This window comes from Spea bombifrons, chromosome 3 (genome assembly GCF_027358695.1).
Source record: "Spea bombifrons isolate aSpeBom1 chromosome 3, aSpeBom1.2.pri, whole genome shotgun sequence".
Taxonomy (NCBI): Eukaryota; Metazoa; Chordata; class Amphibia; order Anura; family Pelobatidae; genus Spea; species Spea bombifrons.
In genome coordinates, this window is record NC_071089.1 from 65554010 (window position 1) to 65581689 (window position 27680).

At 38.9% G+C, this 27680-nt stretch overlaps 1 protein-coding gene across 1 annotated transcript in view; it reads left to right on the forward strand.

The window, feature by feature from the left end:
- The window catches only part of ASCC3 (activating signal cointegrator 1 complex subunit 3), a 255188-nt gene that overhangs the window by 160752 nt on the left and 66756 nt on the right, over nt 1–27680 (forward strand). Inside the window, exons 15-19 of the mRNA XM_053461329.1 lie at nt 10956–11147; nt 12728–12952; nt 22058–22177; nt 22866–23030; nt 24679–24765. Of these exons, the coding sequence (XP_053317304.1) occupies nt 10956–11147; nt 12728–12952; nt 22058–22177; nt 22866–23030; nt 24679–24765 (789 nt within the window). The remainder of the gene's footprint in view (nt 1–10955; nt 11148–12727; nt 12953–22057; nt 22178–22865; nt 23031–24678; nt 24766–27680) is intronic.

The window sequence follows — 27680 nt, forward strand, 5'->3', positions numbered from 1 at the left end:
ATTTTTATGGATCCTGTATCCCCAGCAGAAGTGTTGGCAATAGGAGAGAGGCAGATCGACCTCTCTCCCCAGCAGATGGAGTATACAGGAGGGGATGCATGTGGATTTCCTCCCCTCGCCGAGGATCATACAAACATTTGTACCATGCATGTGGATTGGACTACGGTCGCCACCTGCAATCCCCAGAGGTGCCGAGCAGTCAGCCCTGAACCCCATATGGAAGGGACCCCAGCCGCTCTGTTTTCTCCCCAGCGGCTGAGAGGACTCCAGGGAGAAGGCACATTTGGCCCTTCTCCCCAGCGGCAGTTACACTATTTGGGAGAAGCAGAGTGCGGCTGGGTGAGTACTGGTCCTTTGTTAAATTGTTTTGGGGAGTACCAATTTGTGGCTGGCAGTGGTGGTCCGGATATACAGACTGACTTTGGAGTCAAGGTGTGTGGGGTCTTATCAGACGTCAGTCTCCCCCAGAAAAAGGAGGTATGTGATGGAGTTTGTGACGGAACTGTCCATCGCTGTGGCCCCTGGAGAGGACTGAAAGCAAGCCTGCTACCCGCAGATTATGGACCCTGTCTCCCTGCCCGGGCGAGTGGGACTGTTGTCCTCGTCTGGGACCCGAACTCCCCAGTCTCTGAGTGCACCCCGGGACTGGTTAGTGGGACAGGTGCCCTTTGCCAGCCCCCTGCATCCACAACTCCAGGAGCGACGGAGCTGTGCTCCCCGACTGAACTGGTTGCAGACCCGGTTTGGGTCTGGCCCCAGTTCAGTCTTCTTTTTAAAAGGGGAGATATGTGACAGAATGAGCTGTCATACAGGGGCCCAAGGTACTCAGAGATGGCTCCAGCCTGGCTGCCAAACAGGCAGGAACTCCATTGTTAAACTAATCCCATTAACAGGATGGCTACCAGGGGGAGATTCCGTAGCTAAAGGGGATTAAAGGCTGGGTTGTCTACCTGTTTATCAATGTTAATTTATGTTAATGAAGTTCTGTGGCTATATCAGTCTATACTTTACTACAATAAACTGTTCATTCCTGCTGTACTCAGTTCAAGGTAGTTGCCTACTTATTGGGTACACATAGCAGGGTTCCAAGGTGCGCATGCTGACTGGTGCTGGAAGTGATTCCGGGGACAACAGGAGGATACATGTGGTTGATCTCTGGGAGTTAGTACAGCTCTCTTGGTGAACCCGTTACACCTTCCAATTATGTTTTTAATGAAAACAAGGACATTTCTCGCTGTGCTAAAAGACCCCAAACTTTTGAAAGAGAGTGTACATTTATAAAGCTGATTAAATGTTGAACCGTGATGATGATGATGATGATGGGATAAAGTTATGTGTATCCTTTAAAGGGGAACTCAGGCCACACTTTCATTTGTAACGTGTGGGGAGAAGTTAAGGGAACTCACATGAACACAAGAAATGAATTCATATTTTTCCCCAGCCTACTTCTCCCATAATGTAAACTAATCAATTAATCAAACATCTGAAGTAAAGTGCCACTAATTGACAGACAAGAAGCACACATTGCAGATAGCTTTATTAAAATAATGTAGTTATTTGTGATATCAAGGTTTTCGGTTTTATTATATTTCTATATATTTATATTTCCTTTTTAAATTATTTTATGTTATTAAAAAAAAAAAAATTGGCAGTGTTTTTTTTGGGGGGTTTCTGTTATAAATACTTCTGCTGTAATTTATCATAAATGTCCTTGAGTGCCTGAAGGTATACAGAGGTGTATTAGGTCTGCTACCAGTGTCCTAATTAAAATTGATTCCCTCCCCACCCCATATCCCGGTGGTTTCTTATATGCCAAATGGCTGACCTTTTACTGACATGCAAGATCGGCAAACATTAATATCTACCCCTGCCCACCCGTAACTTTCTTTATTACATAAACTTAAACTCTAGGGGGAAATCCTGCAACTTCTGCTAAAAGGCAACAGCACTGTAGCAGAAGAATGCTCGGATCTCTGCACACACTTATGCATACACATATTGGATGCGTTATTTAAATATTTAAGAGCCGTAAACATTTTAGAATCATGACAAGTGACAACGATAACCTAAGCTTCCCAGGGACATATTGGGATTCATCACTTAATTGCAAACTACAACCTCTTACATAAAATTGGAATTTGATAACTTCTGATTTCATTTACATTACTTAGCTGATGGTGTAACGGGGCTGACTGGGAAATGGAGATGAGCCTTGCAAAACATGTCTGATTTACCAGCGCATTTATTGCATTTATGCAACAGAATGGAATTTTTGTCTGTTTATATGTTTACTTAACATATATGCGCAAGCAAAAACCTACAGCTGTTCATCCGGCTTTTATTTGTCACAGTTTAAGTGTGAACTGGACTATAGAATATTGTTCAACCTCTAAATATCTGTGAACCGTAATCACGTCCATTGTAAGCATGTAATGGGACATCTTTCAAGCCTGCAGAAAGTGATTGTGATCAGACGTGATGAGAAGCAGAATCAATGCAGATCCCAGTCAGTTACTCGCAAGCTGCGTGGCCTGCTAATGTGCATTATTTCCACGTGAAATGCTCCTTCCCTCAATAATGTATAATATTGTGGGTTATAGCGGTGATTGTAATTGAAAATGTATACGTCTGGCCAAGCGACGTAGCGAATTCAACCATAAAGCTGCTACGTTTCAAGTGTTTTATCACCTCTTTTCCCTACAAATGTTTCATTTTGATTTGCATTGATAAGTTGGATATGTGGTTATATAGTAACTCGTTCTGCTGCAGGTGTCGCAGCTGTATGTGCAGTGCTATGAAAAAGTACTTGCTCCTTCCCAATTGCTTGTATTTTTTGCTTATTTCTCATGTTTTAGATCATCCAATTAATTTTGATATCTGACAAATATGACACAAAATGCAGCTTTTAAATGATCACTTCATTTATTGAAGGTAAAAAGTTACTCAAAAGCTATATCACCCATGTGAAAAAGTAATGGCTCCCTAAACCTAGTAACTGCTTGTGCCAGCCTTGGCAACAACAGCTGCAGTAAAATGTTTGCAATAGCTTGCCATGAGTCTTTTATATCACTGTGGATGAATTTTGTTTCACTCTTCTGGTCAAAATAGTTTTCATTCAGCCACATTGGAGAGTTTTCACGCATCAATGGCAATTGTAAGGTCATGCCACAGCATCTCAATCAGTTTCAAGTCAAGACTTTAACTTGGCCAATTAAAAACTTAATTTTGTTTTTTTAGCCATTCAGGTGGATTTCAGATTATTGTCCTGCTGTGTAACCCAACTGCGCTGGGGTTTTAGGCCATGGACTTGATGGCTGGACATTCCCCTTCAGGATTTTCTGGTAGAGAGCAGACGACAGTCTTACAGTTTGTGTATACGGCTCGTGCTATCAAGTTTCCTGTTTTTGACCTTTGGCTTGCCTGACTCTCCCTTGCACTACGATTTGGTACCTTTGCTTGTAATCTCTGGTTTTGACCCCTGGCTCGTCCGACTATCCGCCCCGTGTATCTGACCTCTGGCTTGGCTGACTACCTGCTCCGCGTATCAGACCCCTGGCTCGTCCGACTATCCGCTCCGTGCATCTGACCACTGGCTTGGCTGACTACCTGCTCCGTGTATCTGACCCCTGGCTCTGCTGACTACCCGCATTGTGCTCCTGTCTCGTGCTGCGCCTTGCCGCATCTACTGCCGCTCAGAACCTATCTCCAGCTGGTGGGAGGTTGTCCACTGTTGGGATCGTCTAAGTCCTGGACTGCTGCTGCCGGGAACTCCCCTCTCAGTAGCGGTAGTTTGGTCAGAAGAACTTCTGCGGGGACGACCTTCCTTAATAGTCCAACGAAACAGTGACACATTTATCTAAATTTATATTTATTGTTCTTACAAACTGATGCATTTGGATAACCAGAAATATTCAATACCAATGGAGTATTTTTTTTTCTTATTTTTTTTTCCCCATAAAACGGCAACACGAAATCCCTAACGTAAAGGCAATCTACATGGAGACTAAAGGGCCATTGAGAAAAATCAATCTGTTCTGCCTAGGTCTCCAACCGTACAGCTAGAAAATCAATATTATTCATTTATAAAACCGTTTATTACAGTAAATAACATTTTGCACTTTCTAGCCATGCAGTATAGTTTCTTTTTTGCAGAATTTAGCTAATCAATAAAGCTGTGCCATTTACGTTTATGCAGAGGTAAGACTATTACAAGTGGCTGCATTGATGTATGTGATGCCAGGGTGCACAGGAATGATTTCCTTGGATTGAATGTAAATTCAGATTCAGCCTGCGGGCCATAAATAGGATAACGCTATCAGAGGGCAGTGTCAGGTGAACATTACTAATGAAGATCTTAGTCGATATTAGTCAAAAGCTAATTAGATCATTGTAAACCTGTGTCTCAGATTCATAACATACATAACACACACGTTGTCATTTCAATCGTGGCCCGCCAGTTCATCATCCCTTTAGAAAAAATATATATATTTTGAGCTGGAATTCAAATTTTCAGTTCGGTTTCAACTCAGGAAATGAGAATCAGATGATTTGAATGTAAACAGGGTGAATTTAAAGGCACTGTTACACAAAACATTAATTGCAGTCTCTAGTATGCTAAGCAAACAATCCTTGGCAAATCTGTCATTTTATTATTTGCTCTGAAGGTTTAATCAACACACAACGTGAAGGAGCTTTTTCTGTTTCTGTGGAAACAGCATATCGAGGCCTGCTGTTTTCCTTTGACAAATTATGAATGAGGAAAGTATTATATAATTAGACACACTTCTGGGAAGGGTTTGGGCATTCAGCACTGAAATAAAATATCTAATTGAAGTCTCTCGTTCCGCATTGTCCTTTCTCTTGTTTTTCTTGTGTTACTCTCTCCTTTCTTGTCCATCTAACATAACGTGCCCTGGCCATGCCTCAGCCAAACCCCTGAGCACAAACGGTGGCCCGGAGATGGCTTGGCAAGAGGTGGCAACCCGAGTCTGATCTTTAGCGGTATCATGTCCTCTGATTCTGGGCATCTCTTGGAATTCTGTACCTTGTCCAGGCAAATTGTCCTACCTGTATTCTGAAAGCATCTCCCAGCTCTGATTCCTCTCTCATCATCTTCTCCATTAGCCCTCGCTGCAATCAGATCGTCATCAAAACAGTCCCTTCATTTTCTCTCTCCCTCATCTTCCCAGTGGAATGCCCTTGCATCACAATGATAATGTTGAATTTACACAGTCCCCTATTTTTAACCCTGCTACGTGATTTGCTGGGTCTTTAAATAAATACTTAACTTAAAATGTATAATAATAATAATAACAACCCCAGATTACTGTATGTCAGGAGAGACTCTGTGCATTTTTTTAAGTATTTGTCATCTTATACAAAGGATAAATTAAACCCATGGAAGTACATAACGTGTTTTAATTTCATTTAACATTTTCTTGTCTGATTTATATCTCGTTTTTTTAATGAATAGGAGAAAAAATAGAAAACATTTGGAAATTTCCCAGGGCTTTACTTTAATTCAATAATCACTTCAGCCTTCCTTCATCATCTGCGTTTAATAGTTCATTAACCTTGCATTAAGAGTCTTGTTTCTACTTCTCCTTGATTTACAAAACCCCACTGGAAACCAGAAATCCCAATGTGGTGTCATTATAACCAATGATCTCTTGCCATTATGTGCGCATTTACTGTGTATTGTGTTAGAATTATTAAATGGGCTGAAACGCTAATTGCGTACTGGGCTTGGCACCTTCAGATTAATTATGATTTAAGTTGGAGACGGATAAAACACGCACAGATCTTCAGAGTTTCTTTAGGTAAATTTCATTATTTCCCTGAATTGCTTTAAATGGCGGGGAAAAACAATATTTAAACGTAAACAGTCCACCCTCGCCATTTGCGGTGTGTCTTTATTTTCAGTATTCATTCACTGCAATAAAACGCGGCTGACACATTTCTCATTATAGGCTGTATTGATTAGTAACTATGTAAGGTGGTGCTTATTAAGACAGGCATATTGAGAATTGCTGTAGACAATTCTGTCCTTCCTGTGTTGATTGCCCATTCATCTCAGTAAACTTTACAGGTAACTGCAATCCGCTAATCATATATTGAGCTTCCAAAATATATCGGCCTCGTGTGGGTTCAAATGAGGTCAAGGTTTCTGTTGCTAAGTACAATTCATAGGACAAAAACAGAGAAGAATAGTTTGAAGTTATATACAACAAACATGATTTGGGGAACAATAGTCACAGTATTCGTTGAGGAAGAAGCATTGTTAATGTTTCCCTAGTTAGACTTAGCCAACATTAAATCCATACCAGGTAAATGCCCAGGGCTAGTACCCCACTGCCTTCCCTTTCATATAGGACGCCGTAGGGGACATCACCAAGACAGCACATGCTGCATAGTGTATATGGGTTCACTGTTTGACCCAAGGCCCTGTGGGGTGGGGTTTTCTAATTATTTTCAACCCATTCCATGTCTTCCTCTTCCAACGAAGCCATTAAAATCTATTTATTTATTATTTTTTTAATTGATTTATTGTATGTGATTGGGCACCTGCAGTGTAAAGCCATTGAACGCCTCTCCCTAGTTGACTTTAATCCTAGAGGGACATTGATTTGTTCTTTAATGGGGTAACCCTGACACTATATTAATAGTTTCCCAATTCTCAATCCGAACTCACCTGAAATATGTAACGGCAGTTCTAAGCTGATAGAAATAATTTTAATTCAAATTAATCACTACCGCTAGCCTTATTTTATGATTCGGTATAATTATCTGTTCCTTTTTTAAGGAGATTAGTTTATATTTGAATTTCAAAGACTTAGCTTTTTTTATTATTTTATTTAAACGTAGGAGAACTTAATACGTTCAGGGTGACCTACCCATCGAGAGATAAGAGAGTGCTTCGCTCGGGGGAATCTTTTAACAAGAAGGAAAGCATTGTATTATCAAATGAATGACAGGTCACGCTGACCCTTTTAAATTGTAGAGAAAGGGCATATGAAGCACATTTAACATTGTGAACTTACAAATTGTTTAACCCCATGGCTGCTGAGCAGCTTGTATAAAGGTGGCGTCTGTTGGTGAGTTTTGTGCCCATTTGCAAGAAATTGACAGTATGAAGCGTATTTCATTTTGAGATGACCCAAATTAACACCAGCATCATTGTAGAAAAAACACAGCTTAATGTAATTTTATTTTAATATTAAAATTATTCTTATATCTCATGTAATATCGTTCATAGACGCATATTTAAAATCCATGTTGCTGTGTTTTATTCCTGTAGTTTGACTGGTTTCTGTTCTAGAATAAGAAGAGAAATATTTTACTTTTTTCACCATACGCAAATTCTTCAAATGAATTCTAACCAGCAGCTTATTCTCACAAACTATTTTTTGGATCATTGCACCCATCATTTTTCTGTCACATTTCTGACATCCTTTTATCTGCGATGTGGAATTTTTACCATATAGGAACGCCATTAATATTGAAAGCTTTTTTTTCTGTTTTGCATGTTTGCAGGCTTTTCATTTTATTCCCTGTTTATCTCTGAATGGAATATTTATACACCATAGAGTTTTTTTCTTATGCATATGTGCATTACTACAGTGTCTTATTACAGATCGCCCTGATCCAGCTTGTGTGTATTTGTGTTTTCTTCTCTAGAGCCCTTTTACATTTGCCGAAAGGTTGGAAATGTGCTATTGAGACTTAGTTATTCGACCTTTCATACCAATATCAGAAGTATGTTTTAAGCATGCTGGTAAACATTCAGTCATCCCTGCTTATTTGAGCAGTGCTAGTTGTTATGTCCCGTTTACCCTTGTACAGCACTGTGGAATATGATGGTGCTGTATAAATCAATCAATAAATTATAAGTAGTATATGCATAATGATTGATGTGTTCATCGTCCTGAATATTTCCTTGCACCAGTGCGAGGTCTGCACCTCCGACGGACCAAACCTCCACAGTGGACAGCTCCCTCATGCTGGGCACAACAATACTGAAAGTGTCATTATTTATAATGTCATATTTTGGCTCTCGGCAGCGTTCAATGTTCACTGCATGAGGCGGGAAACTTTCCGCTCTGAAAAAGATGTCAGTGCTGACCTTGCTCCCTCCGCTGGACCTCTTGGCCGTGCAATGATAGGCATTTGAGAGTAGGGACTTTTTCACTATTACAAAGTCACTCTATACATACATAAAGTTTAATTTTAGATTGGCTGTAGGTAACAGAGCTAGAACACATAACAAATGTGAAAAAGTCTTAAAACATCATATTACGAAAAAAAAAGTTGATCAGCGCAATATTTTTGAAACCTATATGCAATTACTGATGCAATTAATAAAAAAAAAGGTTCCGCGTTAATGCTTGCCATACAAAGCAGACTAAAGGACAGCCGCCCTCTCGCTGCATGCCTTTAAGAAAAGGAGCACTGGGATATGACGTTGGTGCAGTGTCTCTTAAAGGCACACAGTCTTTTAATGAAGTCTTCATAGCATAAATAGACATGTGTGGGAGAGCAAAGATCTCCCAGTGTAACCGACCCATTGTGCAGCAGGACACTGGGTGCCTGATCACCCAAGTGATTTTAATCCCTGTTTTGTACCCTGGGACCTGCAGCCCTAGGCCTAGTCAACATAGACCACAGTCCGTCCCTGCTAAAGGATGTATGACAAATTTGATCTAACTTTAAGCATTGTGGCAGTGCATATAAGAGTGGGTAAATCTGAGCTGATTAGACACTGAAACCATTAACAAGCTTTTTACACGTTATCTTGGCAGGGTGAATAACCTAAGCACTGATTTGCATAGACATAAATGTGACAACCAAAATTTCTATTTACCATGGAGATCTTTTTACTAATAAATATTCTAGTATAGGTCCCACCACCAATCCCTAATGTATCCCACTGGTAACAAGACCTTCCTTTGACTATACTTCATTAACTACTACTTTTTGTCTCCTGTGACACATCTGTTGCCTTATCCATTCAGCAATGTAAACATCGTAGCTCAAATAGTTCAGTTCATTTGTCTTCTGTGAGGATCAGTAAAGCAAACCACGTTTGCTGTAATATTCATTAATGAATATCAACTAAGGAACATTTCAACGAGAAAGCATGGCTTCCCTCTCAACAGCTTCCTAATGCTGCAGGTTCATTCACTGGAATTGGTCATTGGTTTGGGCATCTCCGGTGTATTCTCATAGTGGCTAGGTCTAGGACTAGACCCTTTGACACCCTGTCTGAGTACCATGAGTTACAAATTCAATGTTTAAATATTAAATCCATTATTGAATCTCAAATATCTTTATCATTTTATGCTTTGCATGCTTTCCAAATTTGAAATGAGCGCTTTAATTGTCAAACTGCAAGCTTGAACTGCTGTCATCTTGAATTGTGAACACTAACTAATGGAGTAAAGTGAATGAATGAACAGAATCTGTAAAGATTTGAATACTCGGTTATATAAATGTCACTGAGTTTCAAATCGTCTGTGTTGTGTTCCAGCTCAGTTTCTTTATACATTATGCTTTTGCCACCTGAGAAGGCGAATAAATCAAACTCTATTGTATGAATGTAATTTACCTTAAATATTTTAAATAATTGTATACCTTGTGATTCTAAAAAGTGTATTATATTATTATGCGATTTATATAGCACTGTCACATTCTGCACTACTGAACAATGGGGTATGTGTCCCACTTCCTACAGGAACTTTATAGATAAAGTGACCCTTTGTCTTTTACCAATAACCTTTTTTTTTGTTGTTCAATAGACAAAAAATATTGTAGTGCTTCTGAAAGCTGTTGTAAAAACCATATTTTCTAATGAACGTAACTGGTATCCTCTACTGGCTGGCTGCCCTTTTTAGGAGGCAAGAATGGGATGTAGCCAGAAGAATGGAGCGGTGTTAGCCATGCAGAGTAGGTGGGGAGTATGAATAAGCGAGTCTCACTCCTAAGCCCAGACATTGAAGACCAGCCTGCTGAGTTACCAACTCTGATCATCAGCATACATGCGTACTCTCAAGGTGAAGCTCCGCTTCCTTGGACCGCTTGAATATCAATAAATCAGAGCAGAATATGAGTAGAATATGCAGGCGTCAGCTCTGTGTAACCTGAAATTGGTGTAAAAACCCTGAGTCTTGTAAGCAAACCCTTAGAATTCCCAGGGTGGACGCATTGACTCTGAAACACTTGCACTTTACACCTGCTCCACCAGTGAAAAATGACTTAAGATTTTCATTGTATAAATAGATTTTTTTCTCTTAGCTTTTTCTTATGGAACATTGGTTTAAAAAAAAAGAACTGCTGTCAGGAATATTTTGCCTAGCCGCTGCAATCTTAATAATGATTTTCGATTACTTGAAATAAGGCTGAGTGACAGGCTACTGTGATTGTATACAAATCAGACTGTCTGCTATAATTCGGAACTTATTGAAAATGATGAATAAAGACCGATTGTTCTACTAGCCAGAAAGAAGCTGATATAGTTTACGCAGTTTTTTTTATTATTATTTATTTATGCCTTTAATACATTGTTGTTTTTTTTTAGTAAATTTGATACTTTGTTTCTGCACATATACATATGAGTACTTACATATATGCAGTTGATGTGTACACAAATACTATAGTAGTATATAGTATAAATCCTTGTGTCAGGGATGGTGAAACAAGGGTTAACTGACATGTCATTGGTTGTGGAACATAAAAATATAATCAGAATATTTGAAAAAAAAATGGTTTATGTGTTCCTCAAATAATTGGCTCGTTCTGATGAATTTTGTGTTAGCCGCGATGCAAACAATAGTAGTCTTTAGAATATCAAAAGAGAAGGACAAAGTCGGCGGCGTGATTGCATATTTCCGCTTTACACATGAATGTCTTTTTCATTATGAGCTAATCAGTCATTTACCAAATGCTTTTGTCTTCTACAGGTGCAAAGGTCCAGAAATAAGCAGCTGAGAGAGTTGTTTCCAGATGGATTTAGTATTCATCATGCAGGCATGCTGCGGCAAGATAGGAGTTTGGTGGAAAATCTTTTTTCTCAGGGACATATCAAAGTCCTGGTTTGTACAGCCACATTAGCCTGGGGTGTCAATCTCCCCGCGCATGCCGTTATCATTAAGGTAAGAGATTATTCTACACAACAGAATAAAACTGTTACGTATTCTGCCCTAAACCAGTCTGACAACTGAACCGGTGACACAGACACACGCATATGTATATACTTCTATTTAAAACAATAGATTGTTTTAGCAGTAATCTGCCAAGTATGGATTTCTTCTCTCCTGTTGGCCAATGGGACATGCGACCTGAAACCTTACGTTAAGGATGCTAATTTTCTGAACCCAAACTGTGTAGTTCAAATCCCTACAAGTTGCACAGATGATGGGAAATGTAGCTTTTCTTTGGATGTGAATAATGCAGATGACCTGTTAGGTTAAAACTTTTGTTGTTTCATCTAAGGGAGCAGAGAACTACAGCTTGTACGCATGTAAATGCTCAAATAATGCCTAAGGGTTCCTCTGCCAAATCAAAGATTTACACTTCTTTTTTTTTTCCAGAACTCGTGCTCTTCAATCAATATCTAGTTTTTTTCCCTGTTAGTTTCCTAAATTATTAAGCTTAAGGTTTCTTAAGGGTATTCTTCGAAAAACATGTCATTTTTCAACCCATCATGGCATGGCATGACAAACGTTTTGGTCATTCGTAATTAAAAGGCCATAATTTTCATAGTTATTTCGCCAAGTGGGATAAGTGGTTTTAGTTAGTCACATGATGCCAATTAAACTGGTTGCCATTTTAGCAGCCAATAACTTACCATATATTGTAGGAAAAATGTTTTAAAATACTTTGATAAAATTAATCCTTGTTATACAAAACAGATGTTTCCAATTCTGTCCCTCAACCTCATGGTACTTCAGAAAAGGTATACACTGCCATTTGTCTAATTACTTGCTAAGTAAAAAAAAAAGTAGTATTTTAAATCCTTTTGGAGAAACGTTTGTCACCTCTTAGGAATAACCCAATTCAAATAAGGGTCACTGTAGCAGACATATAGTTTTTGCAGCAAAAGTTATCGTTTGAACCCAGAAATTGACTAGTTAAGCACTTAATTTCAATGTTACCCTTGGTTGGTGTTACTTCTTGACGATTATGTGCATATCCGGTTTTGTGTTTTGACCCAGCTATTCCTGTGACCATAATTCCTTTTTGCCCCCCAGATCTTTGGTTTATTGTCCTGATTCGTTCCTCAGCTTTATTGTTACTTTCTGATTTGGCCTCTGATGTTCTGGTTCCTGATTATGACCCCTAGTTGAATGGGAACCGCTGCCTAAAAGTGTGTTTACAATCATAGCAGCCTTTATGAAATGATCTTAAGCCAAACACAGAAAATACATTACGTACCTGTTTACAGTTTAATCATGTTATACATATGTCATTATACATAAACCAACTACTCGATTGGCACCTTCTGCACACACAGTTGTTGCATTCCCTATACGCATGATCAAAATTGCTTTACTGGGACATTTGTTGTTTCTACTGCCAGTAAAAGCTGGATCTAAACTGTAGATGTTGCTTTTGCAGGTACTGTGGTAGGTACGTTTGTTTTTTTGTTTCTGTTGCAAATGATCAGCTTAATCACTTTTACTTTACAACCAAGCAGAGTTTGTGTTAATTTTGTCCTCTTTTATTTAACTAGGGAACACAAATATATGATGCAAAGAGAGGAGCGTTTGTCGACCTTGGCATTTTAGATGTCATGCAGATCTTTGGTAGAGCTGGTCGTCCACAGTTTGACAAGTTTGGTGAGGGCACCATCATCACAACTCATGAGAAACTCAGCCACTACCTGACTCTTCTTACTCAGCAAAACCCAATTGAAAGTCAGTTTCTTGGGAGCCTAGCAGACAATCTGAACGCAGAGGTAATATTATTTATTATGAATGTTCCTTTGCTGTATTGTCATAAAAAGAAAAATCACATGGTTCACATATGATATTTAGGCTCATGAAAGCACTCTATTGGTACACTCGTTCTTTAATACAAAAAGGTGCTCCTTTTTGTGGTGATATGTCTGAATTTAAGCTATTTTGAAAATGCCTCATAGGAGCCAGGTAACAGTTACAGAATGTGTGATGGAATAAAGGGGAAATATCAAAACTATTGGTGTCCAAGCTGTAGAACCGCCAAATGATTTCCACATGAAAGTGACTATTAACAACAAAAAGCTTTTACACATACAAGTAAACAAACCAAGGCTTCTTGGATTGGTACAACAGCAATGTTTTCTTTTGTACATTGAAGGTTTTATCACTCAGCAACATATACCGAGCATAAAGACAGCATGTACGATATAGAGCTCTTATACATGGAGCTGCTGAAGCAAATTGACAGAAGTCCCATGTGTACTTGATGATACATCGGACAATGGGAACCATTTTCCAAGATTTCACTCATTAATACTGGAAGGTGCTCATGTACAAAGAGGGATGCAAACGCCTAAATATGAAACATGTCCAACGAATCAGTTTATTCAATACCTTGTCCGTGAACGTCCAACGTTCTTAACAAGTTCACTCCTAAGTGCCTTTGTCTTAACATACAGCATTTTGGGCCTTTGCTGCCACTATATTTTTTGCTGGTAATGGAATAAACACTGATGCACTGGACATGAGTTCCTGTATCTAGAAATTTGACTATAGCTCCCCGAGTCCCCATTAAGTTACTCAGTAGGATCATTGAAGGAAAAGATTGGTGGTTACATCACTACTGGGAAACAATGAATGCAACTTGTGTCTATGCCTTTGAACTCCCCACTGCTGAAATAAACAAAATGGCACTTTAAAGTATGTTTTGGTGAAAGAAGTCAAATAAGTAACCATTTCATGACAATACAGCATTTGCTTTCAGGTCTTTTACAACTAGTGCATTTACCCTGATTAAGTTCTTCTGTACCTCTGTAGTACAGCAGAGAAACAGGAATTGAAGGCCCTCAGAGACTACTCTAAAAACCATAGACTCGAAGGCCAAATGTGTGGCCAAATCCAACAGATGAGCTACTGTAGCGCAGAAAAAATGAATGCTGGTTCTGATAGAAAGGTGTCAGAACACACAGTGCATCTCTGTGCATATGGGTCTCCGTAGCCGCAGACATAGGATGCCCATGCTGACCCATGTCTGCTACCAAAAGCACCTACAATGGGCACATGAGCATATAATCTGGGCCATGGAGCAATGGAAGAAGGTGGCCTGGTCTGATGAATGTTTTCCTTTACATCACATGTAGGGCCGGGTGCGTGTGTGTCGCTTACCTGGAGAACACATAGCACCAGTATTCTTCCATAGATGTCCCACCTTGTAACTTACAAGACTGCTGTTAACGTCCTGGTGCCAGATATCACAGCACACCTTTAGAGCTCTAGAGACAGGGGGCGTACCTAGAGTATTTGGCACCTGGGGCAGATCCTGTATCTGGCACCCCCCCCCACACACACACACTTTAAAACTGCATAGCTTCTATTGTTATATACTAGCGCAGACATTGACGGTGATACAGCATAACTGTTATCATTACATACTGAGGCAGACATTGACGGTGGTACAGCATAACTGTTATCATTATATACTGAGGCAGACATTGACGGTGGTACAGGATAACTGTTATCATTATATACTGCTCTCTACCAAAAAATCTTGTAGGAGAATGTCCGATTATGAGTTTATGGCCCAAAGCTCAGTCGCAGTTTGTTTATGTAGCAGGACAATGATCCAACGCACACAAGAAGCTCCACTTCTGATTGGCTCAAAAAAAAAAAAAAATTAAGGTTTTTGGAGTGACCTAGTCAAAGTCCTGACTAAATCCGATTGAGATGCTGTGGCATGACCTTAAAAATGCAGTTCATACTAGAAAAACCCTCCAATGTGGCTGAATGAAAACAATTGCAATGTAATAGACTCATTGTTATCGCAAACATTTGATTGTAGTTGTTGCCGTCAAGTGTGCTACCACCAATTATTAGGTTTAGGGCCCCCGGATTTGAAAATTAGTTTTTGAAATGGGTTTTGACTAACTCTTTACCTTCAATAAATAAAATGAACATTTAAAGGCTGCATGTTGTGTTTACTCACATTGTCTTTGTCATATATCAGCTGGATGATCTGAAACATTGACTTGTAATAAAACAGCAAAAATAGAAGAAATCGAGTAGGAGCAAATCATTTTTCACAGCTTGTTTGTCACTTTTCTTTTTTATCTATCCACTCTCTTGCTGGTAAAGTTGCAGACTGGAGTTTAATAGAGCATTGCCTCACCCCCACTCTGTCTATAAAAGAGAAATAATAATTTTGAATATATTGAGTTCTTAATTCTTGCTATATTGTCCCTTTTCACAAGGTTTACTGAAGCTAAACAGTGGTCTTTAATGTTTTTTTTTCTGAAATATTGCCTTTATTGCTTGAATTGGCAAAATCCCAGAGGCCTCCAAGAAATATTAGTATCCTCACAGCATAAAACAGCATCTTCCTTTTTGGAGTGTCATGGTTGTGCTTTACTTTCAATTGAGCTGGAAAGCAAATGGAATTATCCCTAGAATTATATGTTATTTTTTTCCAAGTCTTGTGAAATTACTTTTGGGGTAACTGTGCAGTTTTATCCTCAGTGATTATCCTCAGCGCTTCACCTAAAACCACTTATTTTCCAAGTCTTGTTTCAGTAATTTTATGTTTTGTTTCTGATTCATGATTTATTGGTGTGCTAAGTAGCAATACTCTGGTATTGACATGCAAGAGAATATTGAATGTGATTTCTGGTGGAAACGAATACCATAATATTGTTGCGTATGTCATGTCACTGGCTTTATAGTTATACCTGGGAATCTTCTAGGCTAGACTAGCCCTGGACAGTCTCAAGTAGGAGGGCAGGTGGATGGGGAGTGGGTATAGCCAAACAACACTCCCTTACTGGGAGATCTGGGGGTGCAGGGCTTCAGCCCGGAGAGTTCCCACGTATGCTCATAGTACAGTAGTATGCAGATATCTGGAAACATGTCGACAGAAAATCCTCAGTTTTCAAAACATTCACATATTTCATGTGTATTTATACACAATTAGAGATTTTTAATTTGTACTTACTTGTTTTTTAAAGTAGCTTAAGTGTCATTCATTCACTTTCTGGCCTAGGTGTAGCACGAAACACGTCAGGCATTGTGTTTCTCACCTATATAACCCTTATATCAGTGCTATCACACCTTTTATTTTAGGAAAAAAACATTTTGTGAGCATTAAAAGATCTTCCAGGTGAATTGGCTTACAGAGTTAAAAACAGGGGCACCTTATGTGTGAGCACAAGCCCAGTTTACTGTGTGGTCACAGTGGTCAATGTCAAGTCCCCCGACCAAACTTTAGTGTAGGGGCTCCAGTAATCTCTGCATCTGCAGGTGCTTTAGTAATTCAGGATTGGCCCTCCACACTGGTAATCCACGCCAACATTTCCTCTCCTTGTGCTTGTGTGAATATTCTCATTCATTTGTCTTACATTAACACAAATATTTGTTATAGCCAATGTCTGCCTGGAGCCACATGTCTTATTATATTTAATTTTATCATGAAATCCCCAACAATGGACTTGAAGTTACCCCTGCGAGTGATTCATTTTAAACTAAATCAGGAAAGACTACAGACAGGGAAATGTGCAATGGAGAACAGGAGGAACTATTTAAACGTAGAAACATAGAACCATTCAGCCCATCTAGTCTACCCATTTTTCCAGATGTAACAACTTTTAATCAGTCCTTAGTCTCATTTTAGTTTCCAGATACCTTTGTGCCTATCTTAATGCATGTTTATATTCTCTCGCTGGATTATCATCTACCACCTCTGCTGAAAGGTTGTTCTACTCATCTATAACTCTCTTAGTAAAGTAAAAAAAGAAGTTGGATTATAGACTATAAAATTTGTCAGATTATAAATAGACAATGTAGTTAAACAGGAGAAACAGAGGAAATGATAATGAAAAAGTGACTTGACTGTATTATAAGTGGAGAATGGGGTGATGGTAGATGGAAAAATAATTTCACAATATAATTGTTTAAGAAAGAAAAAAATATTTGAACCTTGACACAGGTAATATGGCTAAATTTATTATCCTGGTACTACAGCATCCAGCAATTAATTTTTCATTGCGACAGAGAGTATTCTAGTGCAGTTTAATTGACTAATATCAGTTATAACATTTTGAAGCAATTAATATCATTAAAGGTGTTATTTTACAAGAATCAACTTCCAGGTATTATTCAATACCTTTCCAACCTCCTTTAAAGATTATATATTGCACATGTATCATATTTCATTTGGATAAATCCGATAAATCCCTCTTCTGCCTATATCCTTTTTGGCCACAAGGTGGCAGCAAATACCTAAGATTCCATTGTGCTGTTTTGCCACCAGATGGCACCATGAGACTAATAATGAAACATAAGAAAAGGTACTTTGTTTCTGCTAAATGTGCTAAAAGAATGGTACTCCTGGTGCTACAAAACTTTATTGGAAAAGGGCATTTATAATAACATATTGATAACATAGTAAATAGGAAAACTACTTTGGTCAACCTTCATTTTTTCTTTTTCAGTATTATAATTAATATTATATTTATATAGCGCCAACAATTTACCCAGCGCTATTAACACCAAGCCATGATCACATGTGTATCAAATATAAAAGCCGCTATTATTTCACATGCGGCTTCCAGTAATGTTTTAGTACACTTTTAATATACATTTCTTTAGCCTAGCCGCAAACTTAGCAATACGAGCTCATACATATCTCCTATAGGTTGGGAAAGTCTCCAAACCTACACAAAGATGACTCTGAAACGGTGATAGACCTACAGAAACTCTGCGTGTTCCTGTTGGTCCCATTATTGTTGATACAAATAATTGAGGAAAGTGTCCATGAAAATCTAGATCTGCAGTTCTGCGTACAAGTGTAATGTCTGTGGTTTGTTTATTTGGCCCTTAGTTTATGTAGTTAAATCTAATTGCTCTAGTATTAGAACTGGTGGGACACAGACAAAACATTTGCCTGGTTTACAGTATTGCAGTAGAAATGTGCACAAGAGGCCTGTCTGATCATGGACAGTCGCAGTGATGGGATAATGCATTGTAGTTCCTAAAGCAAGTACATGATATGCTCTGAAGCAGGCTTGCCTTTTTGCCAGACGTACATCCACTTATTTTTTCTTGTCTGTGCTTATGCTTTGTCTTTATCATTGGTTGCTTCATTCATCGCCCGGACCTTTGTCTGCCGGGTGCTTTGAATCTGCCACAGACCTGTTTCCATTGTCACCCCACTGCTTAGTTAACTGACTGGGCGGAGAGCAGGGAGCGGACAAGTCCCACATGGGTCTTTATTTGCTTGAAGCTTTTGTTCAGCCCCGGTTGGGTGGTATTTAATTTTCTATTCATTTGTACTGTTGCTAAAGGAATTAGAAAAAAAGGATTAATTGGGGGGGAGAGGGATCTCACTTTAATGCGAACTGCATGAGTACTACAAAAATGATAGATCGCAGAGTAATATATATAACGGAAGAATTTTGTTTACAGGACATTTACTGATTTTGCTTTGTTTTTCAGTAATGCACTTTTCTCTAGTTAGTTTTAATTGTCATTGACATGTATCATTCTCACTGACGGGCATGCAGAGTTCAGGAAATTGAGTCTTTAGTTGAAGTTTTACCTACAGAATATTATGTAAAGTTGCACAAGCATTCGAGGCTTCAGAGGTCTCTCCCTTCTCAATTACAAAGAAAACAAATGTATTTCCCAAAACGTACGAAAGCTTGAAGAATTATAATGTCTTAATACAATACATATATTCAAGTGGTATGACAAGACAAGAATTGACTGACTGAGACAAACTAATATTATGATGGAGAGAGCCAATTCTTGATATATTAAAGCATAAAATCAATGTGAGGATATAAGCAATCCTCCCCCCTTGTCATCTCCTTACCCCAATCATAGTGTCCATTTTTTTATAGCTGTGTCGTTATTTAAGTTTTGTTACTAATTTTGCTTTTCCCACTTAAGCAACTCCACTTCTCCAGCTGTTTCTGGAGATAGCATTAATGGAAGGACTTGCATCATTTTGAGGAATGTTGGCAGGCTTCGAAAGCATTCTGGAGAAATATATCTGCCAGTCTTCTGATATATAATGCCTTCTATTTAAAGTTGGTGTTTCAGAAAAAAAAGGCAAATGGAAAACATACCACTTCCGCCAGAACCACTTTGAGAATTTGGCTTTGCACCACACAACTATAACAGTAAAGTACATTGTGTTGGGGTTCCCACCATGGTAACGTTCAAAATAAGCATATTAGGTGATGTACACACTATTTTGTTTATCTTTCTAAGGGTTTGATATTCTGCCATTAGGCTGTTTTTTGTTGATGAGAACACGGAATTAGTGATGAAATGTATTTATGTATTTGAAAAGGTTAAATCAAAAAAATATGTATTTGCCCCTACTTTAAATGACCATAAATGGATGCTGATTACTAAGATTTAATATAGATGGGAATATAAACATTTGTTATCTGTTATTGCTGATTGAGATGCAGTGCATGGGCTCTTATTATCGCCACTAGTACTGGATATCAGATCTTGTATGTATGCAGTGCAGTATAGCTGGCAGCATAATCTATGTAAAAAAAATAAAAAAAAAAATATATATATATATATATATATATATCTGCTATATTTTTTGTAGGTATAAAGATGCAATAAAATAAAATAAAAAAGCACAGAGGTCGGTCCAATACATTCTGTATTTCCCTTTATTCTTCATCCATACCGGTCATGCTCAATGCTATACCTCAGCCGGGATGTAACACCTAGCCTGAGTTTGTAGACATATTTTTTTTTTGTTTTTTTTTTATCCCAGGCTGAGTGCTATGTGCTAGTTAAATAAGGAAGATTTGGACCGCAGGAGGGGAAGTGTGTTGAATAATATTAGTAGTGGAATTGTGCGAGAGGTAGCATGAGGGCACCATACAGACCTCTATTTTTACCAGCCGTCCATATTTCAAGTATATTACAATATTAAGGTATTCGTATATATGTTTTTGAACTTAGTTGGGGAAATGTGGGCTATTCACTTAAAATACAGTCTGTAAGTTACGATTTGCAAAATATCTTGCATAGCATTTCCACGTTATGTGGAGCAAGGTTTGCATTGACATGTATTTTAAGGCAGATTTAGCTCTTTATTCTGATCTTTCTTCCCCATATAGAAGTAGACGCTGCTTTAGTAGACCTAGTGCCAGTACACATTTTGTGTTGAGTGGATAAGTATAAAACCCTTAACAAACTGCTAAAACTACATTGCAATTACTTAAAAACCTGATGAAAAATCTTGTTTGAGGTTTCCAGCAAATTATTTCACTTATGTTTCCTGTACACATTGCCTACATAATGCCAATTATTTTGGTGCAGAAGGAGTTGAGTTGTCCTCTGAGTTCCATTGTATCAGTGGGGATTATTCATCTCATTTTATATCATGAATGACCAACCCCTATAAGCTTCTTCTCTAAGAGTAGCTGGATTGGCCCTCACAGATTGAACTATGCATTATGCAGGGCTAGCTCAGCCAAGAAATTTGCCAAAGATGGCTCTTCTACCAACTCCCGCTTGGTCAGTATGACGGAAACACTTTGTAGCTCCATAAAGCCATTTTTGGTGCTATTTTTGAAGCCAACAATGACTTTTTCTGTTATGAGATAAAAACATCGTAGACTTTCGCCTCCTTGTGAATTGTTTCTTCCACAGCCTGGTACTGGGAACGTAAACAAGCTGTTTTCTAAACGAAATGCTTATTGTTTTATTGATACCCTATACGAAAAAAACTATTTCTAGAAAGGAGAATATTTAGTCACAAATAAAATACCCAGGTTAACTGTAATGGCTACCAAACCAGTATCCAATCTGAACATGGTGGTAATTAATTCTGGTATTAAAAAAAAAGAGTGATGAAAGAGGGATAGGATAAATCCAGGCGGTCACTATGTCCTGCGGCATTATTATTATTATTATTATCTTTTATTTATATAGCGCCAACAATTTACGAAGCGATTAATACAATACATATATTTAAAGGGTATGACAAGACAAGAATTGACAGACTAAGACAAATTGATAAAGACTCATAAGTCGACAAATCTTGATAAGTCTGAGGAACGGACTATTTCCCATGTTTTATTTTTCATGGCCGTCGGTGAAGTACTGAGGACCACCTGTTTTACTAGCTTTTCAGATTTAATTCTTCTAACACCTTTATGGTTACGTAGCGCATACAATTTTTTTTATTTTTGAACGTGTGTTTATCGGAGCCGCTCGTTCCTCGATCTGCCCACATGAGAAGCATTTAATTTGTACTCCCTAAGTCCTCACTGTCCTTTATTAATCTTCCGATAAAACAGTAGGAATACAATTTGCTCGTAGTATAGCGATTTAAAGAGCTGATGTCAACTGAAAAGGTTTCTGGGAACATACAGAAGAAGCATACATATCTCTAATTTTCCCTGTGGTTAAAATAATTAACTATTTGAGCTATTTTATCACGGATTATATGAATGTCGGAGTAAGAGGCCATTTTAATGGGGTTTGGGTTATTATATTTAGGTAATTATGTCTGCTACAAGTAAGTATTAGAACCTAATGTCAACGTGAGATGCTTAATGTATAGATGAAATGTCTTTCTCTATAATGTGCATGCTTGGCTATATAAAAGCATGTGGCGTTTGTGCAGTACTGTGTTAATTATTTGATTGATTAATAATGCGAACTGTGGTTTTATTGTGCTAAATAAAGTATGGTGATCATAAAGCTTGTTTAAGGGGACAGGTAACGTACCACACGGGACGGTAGGAAGTCAAAAATTGCTATAACGTTTCGAAATGGCAATTATTTAACCATGCGTTTGCCGTGTATTGAGAGTTCATTTAGATCTGTGTCTTTTTTTTCTGTCTGCATTGCAGGTTGCTCTCGGAACCGTGACTAATGTGGAGGAAGCCGTGAAGTGGCTGAGTTACACTTATCTCTATGTGCGCATGAGAGCAAATCCATTAGTTTACGGCATCGGCCACCAGGTGTATCAGGTAGAAAAATATGTAGAAAATATATTTTTATAAAAATCGTCAAACTGTTTATTTGCCATCAGCAGCTCGTAATGCGTGGATAAATATTTGCATGCGTCCCCGGCGCTGATGGCTGCCCTGCTTTTAGCTCGCTTTATTTGAGTTGGATGTGTCTGGGCGTTTGTGATGTAAATGGGTTTGTGCTGGAGCTCAGCGACCAAACAAACTGCGATGTCCCTAGGCTTGTATGCACGCTGTATTAACCTTTCACATACTGCAGTGCCCTGGAACTAATCCCATAGCCATCTCTTTATTAACTCTTCATGTGCTGTGGGGCTCTGGAACTCGCCTAAAAAGGGGATATCCTTATTAACGCTGCACATGCCGCAGGCCCCGGAACTCTTTCGAAATAGGGTACTTTATGTTAAAACCTCAAACCCGTTTCCATTTTAAACTCACATTGCTATTTATTTTTAACATATTGAAAATGTTCTCGGTGTTTTCTTTAAATGCACCTTGAGTAATATTGCTTTTGTGCAGTTTATAGTGTGAGTGCATATTGTTCTATGTTTTGTGAGCGCGCATGTATATTGAAGGATGTATGGGTTCTCTGAGGTGAAATAATGCGCACATAGATATATGATGTGTCGGTACCTGTTCTGCCTTTCTAGTCTTAAAAACGTTTTTTTCTCCCTCAAACTGGTGCCAGATGGATCCTACATTGGAGAAGCACAGAGAGCAACTAGTGATTGAAGCGGGGCGTAAGCTGGACAAAGCTCGCATGATTCGCTTTGAAGAAAGAACTGGATTCTTCTCGTCTACTGACTTGGGCAGAACTGCGAGCCACTTTTACATTAAATATAACACCATCGAGGTAATTTCCGGAGGTCTGCCTGCTCTACGTGTCTTCATGGTTAACAGGAACAATTACAGAAACTGGAATAGGAAGACCTATACCTACTTTAAGTATTGCAAAAAAAAAAAAAAAAAAAGGTTGATAGACCAGCCAGATTTTTTCAATAGTTTTTTTTATGAGCCTATATATATATACCAAAAAATTATTTTTTTATTTCCGTTAACAGAAATAGAATTAAAGTTCATATTCTCACTATCTTTCCAAAACAATGCAATTTTTTGCTACAGCTGGAGGGCTTTTGTTTTAAAGAGGCTTTTTATCGGTGCATTTTTATGTATTCTTAGTCCTGGATGACCAGAGAGTCTGTGCCTTTCAGACCTGTAGCAATGACAGTGAGTGACGGGTATTTACCAGTCCATGTCAATGAGCCTGGTCCCAGAATGCATTTTAACAGAACAAGTGGTTGTAGGAGTTTCAGATGTGATACCAACTTGGTTCTCAGAGGCATGCGTTAAGTGCCAAGAAGTCGATCTCTGGTGAAAGCGAGCTGCCAGATTCACTGGCGGTGGTCCTAATGCGTATTGAGAAGTGGAGCTTTGAGGTAAGGAGACAGATAATGCCAGTGAAGTGCTTTGGCTTTCGCTCAGCAACACAGAGCCAGAGAGAACTGGACTAATTCCAGAGGATTCATCATATTTTTTTTTTTAACAAAGAGACTGAGAAAATTCTGTTTGCTGCCATCGAGTAAACATGAAGCTTGTTTTATTATTTATTTCTGTGGTCACATTTTGAAGTTTACACATCAAACATCTACACTGGACCCGCTATTAAAAAAAAAAAAAATTAGAGTATTTAGTAGAAGAGTAAAACTATAGCGTGTTAATGTTTTTTACGTGTTAGCGGTTTTATGATTGACTTGTTACTCTCTGGGAATTTGGGTCATGTTGCAATGATTAAAATGTACAAAAAAAGATGACTAGAGCATACAGAGAAATATTTTGTTGTAGGCACAAGCTACGGGTTATACAAGTACAGAGAATAAAAATGTCTTAAGGGCTTTGGAATCGCGTTAGAAATTCCGTTACAATGTTAGCTCAGACGCAAGGCCCTCATAATCCCACTGTTCTTGCGAGGACCTAGCCGTAAGGCACCATTGCAAGCTCACAGGCGGGGGCGAAGGGGTTCCCGACATCTAGGGCAGTTCTGATCATCAAACACTTTTTCACTTTCCTTCCCCCTGATTCTGGCAATGTGCGTGCCAAGCTGCCAGTGGTGCCAATATACAAGATGTTTGAAAACAGCTGGGACATAAGCAACAAGTGTTAGGACGGTTGGCAGCTATGGTACATTGAAAGAAAAAATATATACTAATCAAGTAGTGTATCAGAAACCACTATATGTGTTTGTGGACCAAAGCAAAGATCATCATTTTCTTGGTCTTAGGGTTTGCAGAATTATGGCCCACTAGGAAATCTCTTTTCTGAATTTGCCTCTGGATGTTAGACGGAGGAGAGATTGGGGCCAGGGAATAAAATAGCTACCTGGATGTTCATCTACTAAAGTAGTTAAACTAGTCTACGTTAAAAATCAAATTTATAAAAAAAACTGTGTAGGTTATGCAGGGAAATAGCACCCAGTAACGTACTTTTTTGTCCTTATTTGACAGACATTTAATGAATTATTTGACGCCCACAAAACAGAGGCTGATATTTTCGCTATCGTCTCAAAAGCAGAAGAATTTGAGCAGATAAAGGTAAGATGGCATCAGTATTCTACACAAGTTAAATAGCTTTATGTGAGTGTGTGTTACAACCTGGCCTTTTTTTTAGGGCTTGGACAGGCATTCTGTAAAACCCTAATTTGTTTATTAAATGGGGCAACTAGAATCGATCTCTGTTATTAAATGTCTAGGCTAAGAAAAGCTCTCCATTCCCCTATGCTGGGTTTTATAATCGCTGCTGTACCAGAAGTAAAATGGAAGGAAAGATGTTGACCTTTGTGGAAGCTGTACCTTTGCTATTAATTATTATTACCAATAACCGTGCAACTCCCCATGCTGCTGTCTGAAGCATTAATCCTAATGTGCCATAAATGTATAAAAAAAATTGTAGTTGTGCATTATCAAACATAGTAGCAATATAAAAGGTCATTTCTATTTTGTAATCCTTTTATCTTAAACCAAATTTAAGATAGAAAATCAGTGATTTTTCAACAGCTCAGTTTCCCAGTTGATATATAGGCGAGGAGTTATATCATGCAGGTTATAAAACATTCTATATAGCCAGGACTGGCTTAACCTGCTAGAAACAATAATCAAAGCGGCCACTGATAAGGCACACTCCAATAAAACCCTATGTGCTCTACTCAGGAATCAGGTGAATGGTGATCTGCAGTCTAAGATGATTGCTTCATGATCCAGACCAATACAGGTTGTCGAGTCCCGGGACATTGCAAAATCCATTTCATATGTGTAAACCTCTACCAGTGGCCAAGTATAGGGATATGAACCTCAAGATGGGTGATTATGCATACTTCTCACATCTTCTTCTCACAGTTTTGAATAGATGTTAGAGAATCAGCAGACTGCCCAAAGTGTAGTGACCCTGATGCTGATTTGTTCATTTCCTGAGGTTGGGCAGTTCTGGAAATTGGTGTAACAATGGCCAGTGGAGATTCTTCCCCCTGAAAGTTCATCCTAGCAACGGACAGGGACATTTTCACCAGGCAGAAAAAGTTATCACACCTTATATTGGCTGCGGCATGAAAACTGTGCTCCACAATTGGATACATGCCAAGCCACCGAGCATTCTGTTACTTCAAACTTTTTTCCAAATGGATTGGTTGTAGAAGGAAAAAAAGACAAAAATAATCTTTCAAATCCGGCAACGTATATTAACACCTTAGACGCGCCACTTTAGCAACAAATTAAGTCAACATTTGAACTTCTGCACCAAACTCATCATACAATGACAGTTATATCATGACTCACTAGTCTCTGCCTGATTATAACTATCGCTGTTCGCTTTTGACAATGACAGTGACGCTGACCTTTATCCATGGAGATATTTTAGATAGTTATTACTTGCAAGTATGGCGGTAAGGATAATGGAGATGTGCTGTGGGGGTGCTGTTTTCATTTTATTTAAAGTTAGAGGGCTCCTAGGGACTCTTTGTATGCTCACACATCATACAGCTGATGATCAGGAAGAGAAAATGCAGTGATCTTAAACAGGCAAAATACTTTATTGGTGGAAGTTGAATTGCTGAATGTATCTTATGATGTTCCTATAGTTTTCCCCCCTGTGTTAATACTAGCTGTAACAATAGTGACTGATAATATATATATTTTTTATTTTAAAGTAACATGTGAGAGCAGGGCCGGCCCTATAATGGGGCAGACTGGGGCAATTGCCCCAGGCGGCACTTTAGAAGGGGCGGCACTTTGCCGACCCAAGCGCTTTTTTTTTTTTTTTTTTTCGCTTACCCGCTCGGCGCCCCTCTCTCTCTCTCCTCTGCGGCGAGTCTCCCTGTTCGGTCCCGGTGCCGGCTTGTAATGCAGAGCGCCGGAAGTGACGTCAATTTCCGGCGCTCAGCATTACAAGCCGGCACCGTGGCAGAGCAGGGAGACTCGCCGCAGGACTGTTTAAAGGTAAGTACCGGGGGGCGAAGTTTAAAATGCCCCCCCCGGCGTCGGCAATCTTGTCATTTTCAGACACAGTCCCCCCTTAATTCCCTTAATTGCAAATCATACATTTCATTTTTCAAAAAAAGGTTATGATTAAATATCTAGTGATTGTAATTATTGATGACAAGAGTGAACCTAAGGAATTTTCTTGGTTTCGGTTTCACCACGAATTTGGAATAATTTTAGCGACTAAAATTTAGATTTGTTTACTTGATAGTTGGAGTGGAACAGCACCTGAAAACACTTTTGGTGTTTCTATTTTTATAAACTCAGCTTAATTTGATTTACTTTGTTCATTTTCCACATAAGTGTTGAGATGTGTGTGAGTTCCAAGGTATATAACTTTGTAGACACCTGACCATCACACCAATAAAGGATTTTTGGCCCTACCATCCCAAACCCATAGGCATTAGAGTTGGCACACCCTCCACTCTTCTTGGATGGCTTTCCACAAAACGTGTGCGTCAAAAGATTGTTTGTGAGCTCAGGCATTGATGTTGAATGAGAAGGCATGGCTCTCAATCAAGTTCCAATACATCCTAGTATTTAATGGGATTTAGGTTCTGTGCCGGCAACTTGAGTTCCTCAACAGGAAAATGCCTTCCCTAAACTGGTGTCATAAAGTTGGAGCTATACAGCTGTCTGAAATGTCTTGTACCCTTCACTGGAACTAATCAGACTTCCAGATAGTGAGAGAACACAATTCCACTGCTCCAAGTCCAGTGGCAGTGTGCTATACGCCACTCCAGTTGACGCTTGACATTGCGCATAGTGATCATTTGGCATGTGCGCAGTCGCTCGACCATGGAAATCCATTTCAAGAAGCTCCTGACACAGTCACCTGACAAGGTTTGAGCTGATGTTGTTTCCAGAGGTAATTTGAACTTTGTAGTGAGTGATACTACAGAAGACAGGAGATTTTGGTACACTGCAGCACTACACAACCCTGTGTGTGGTCTACCACTTTGTCTCAGAGCTGCTAG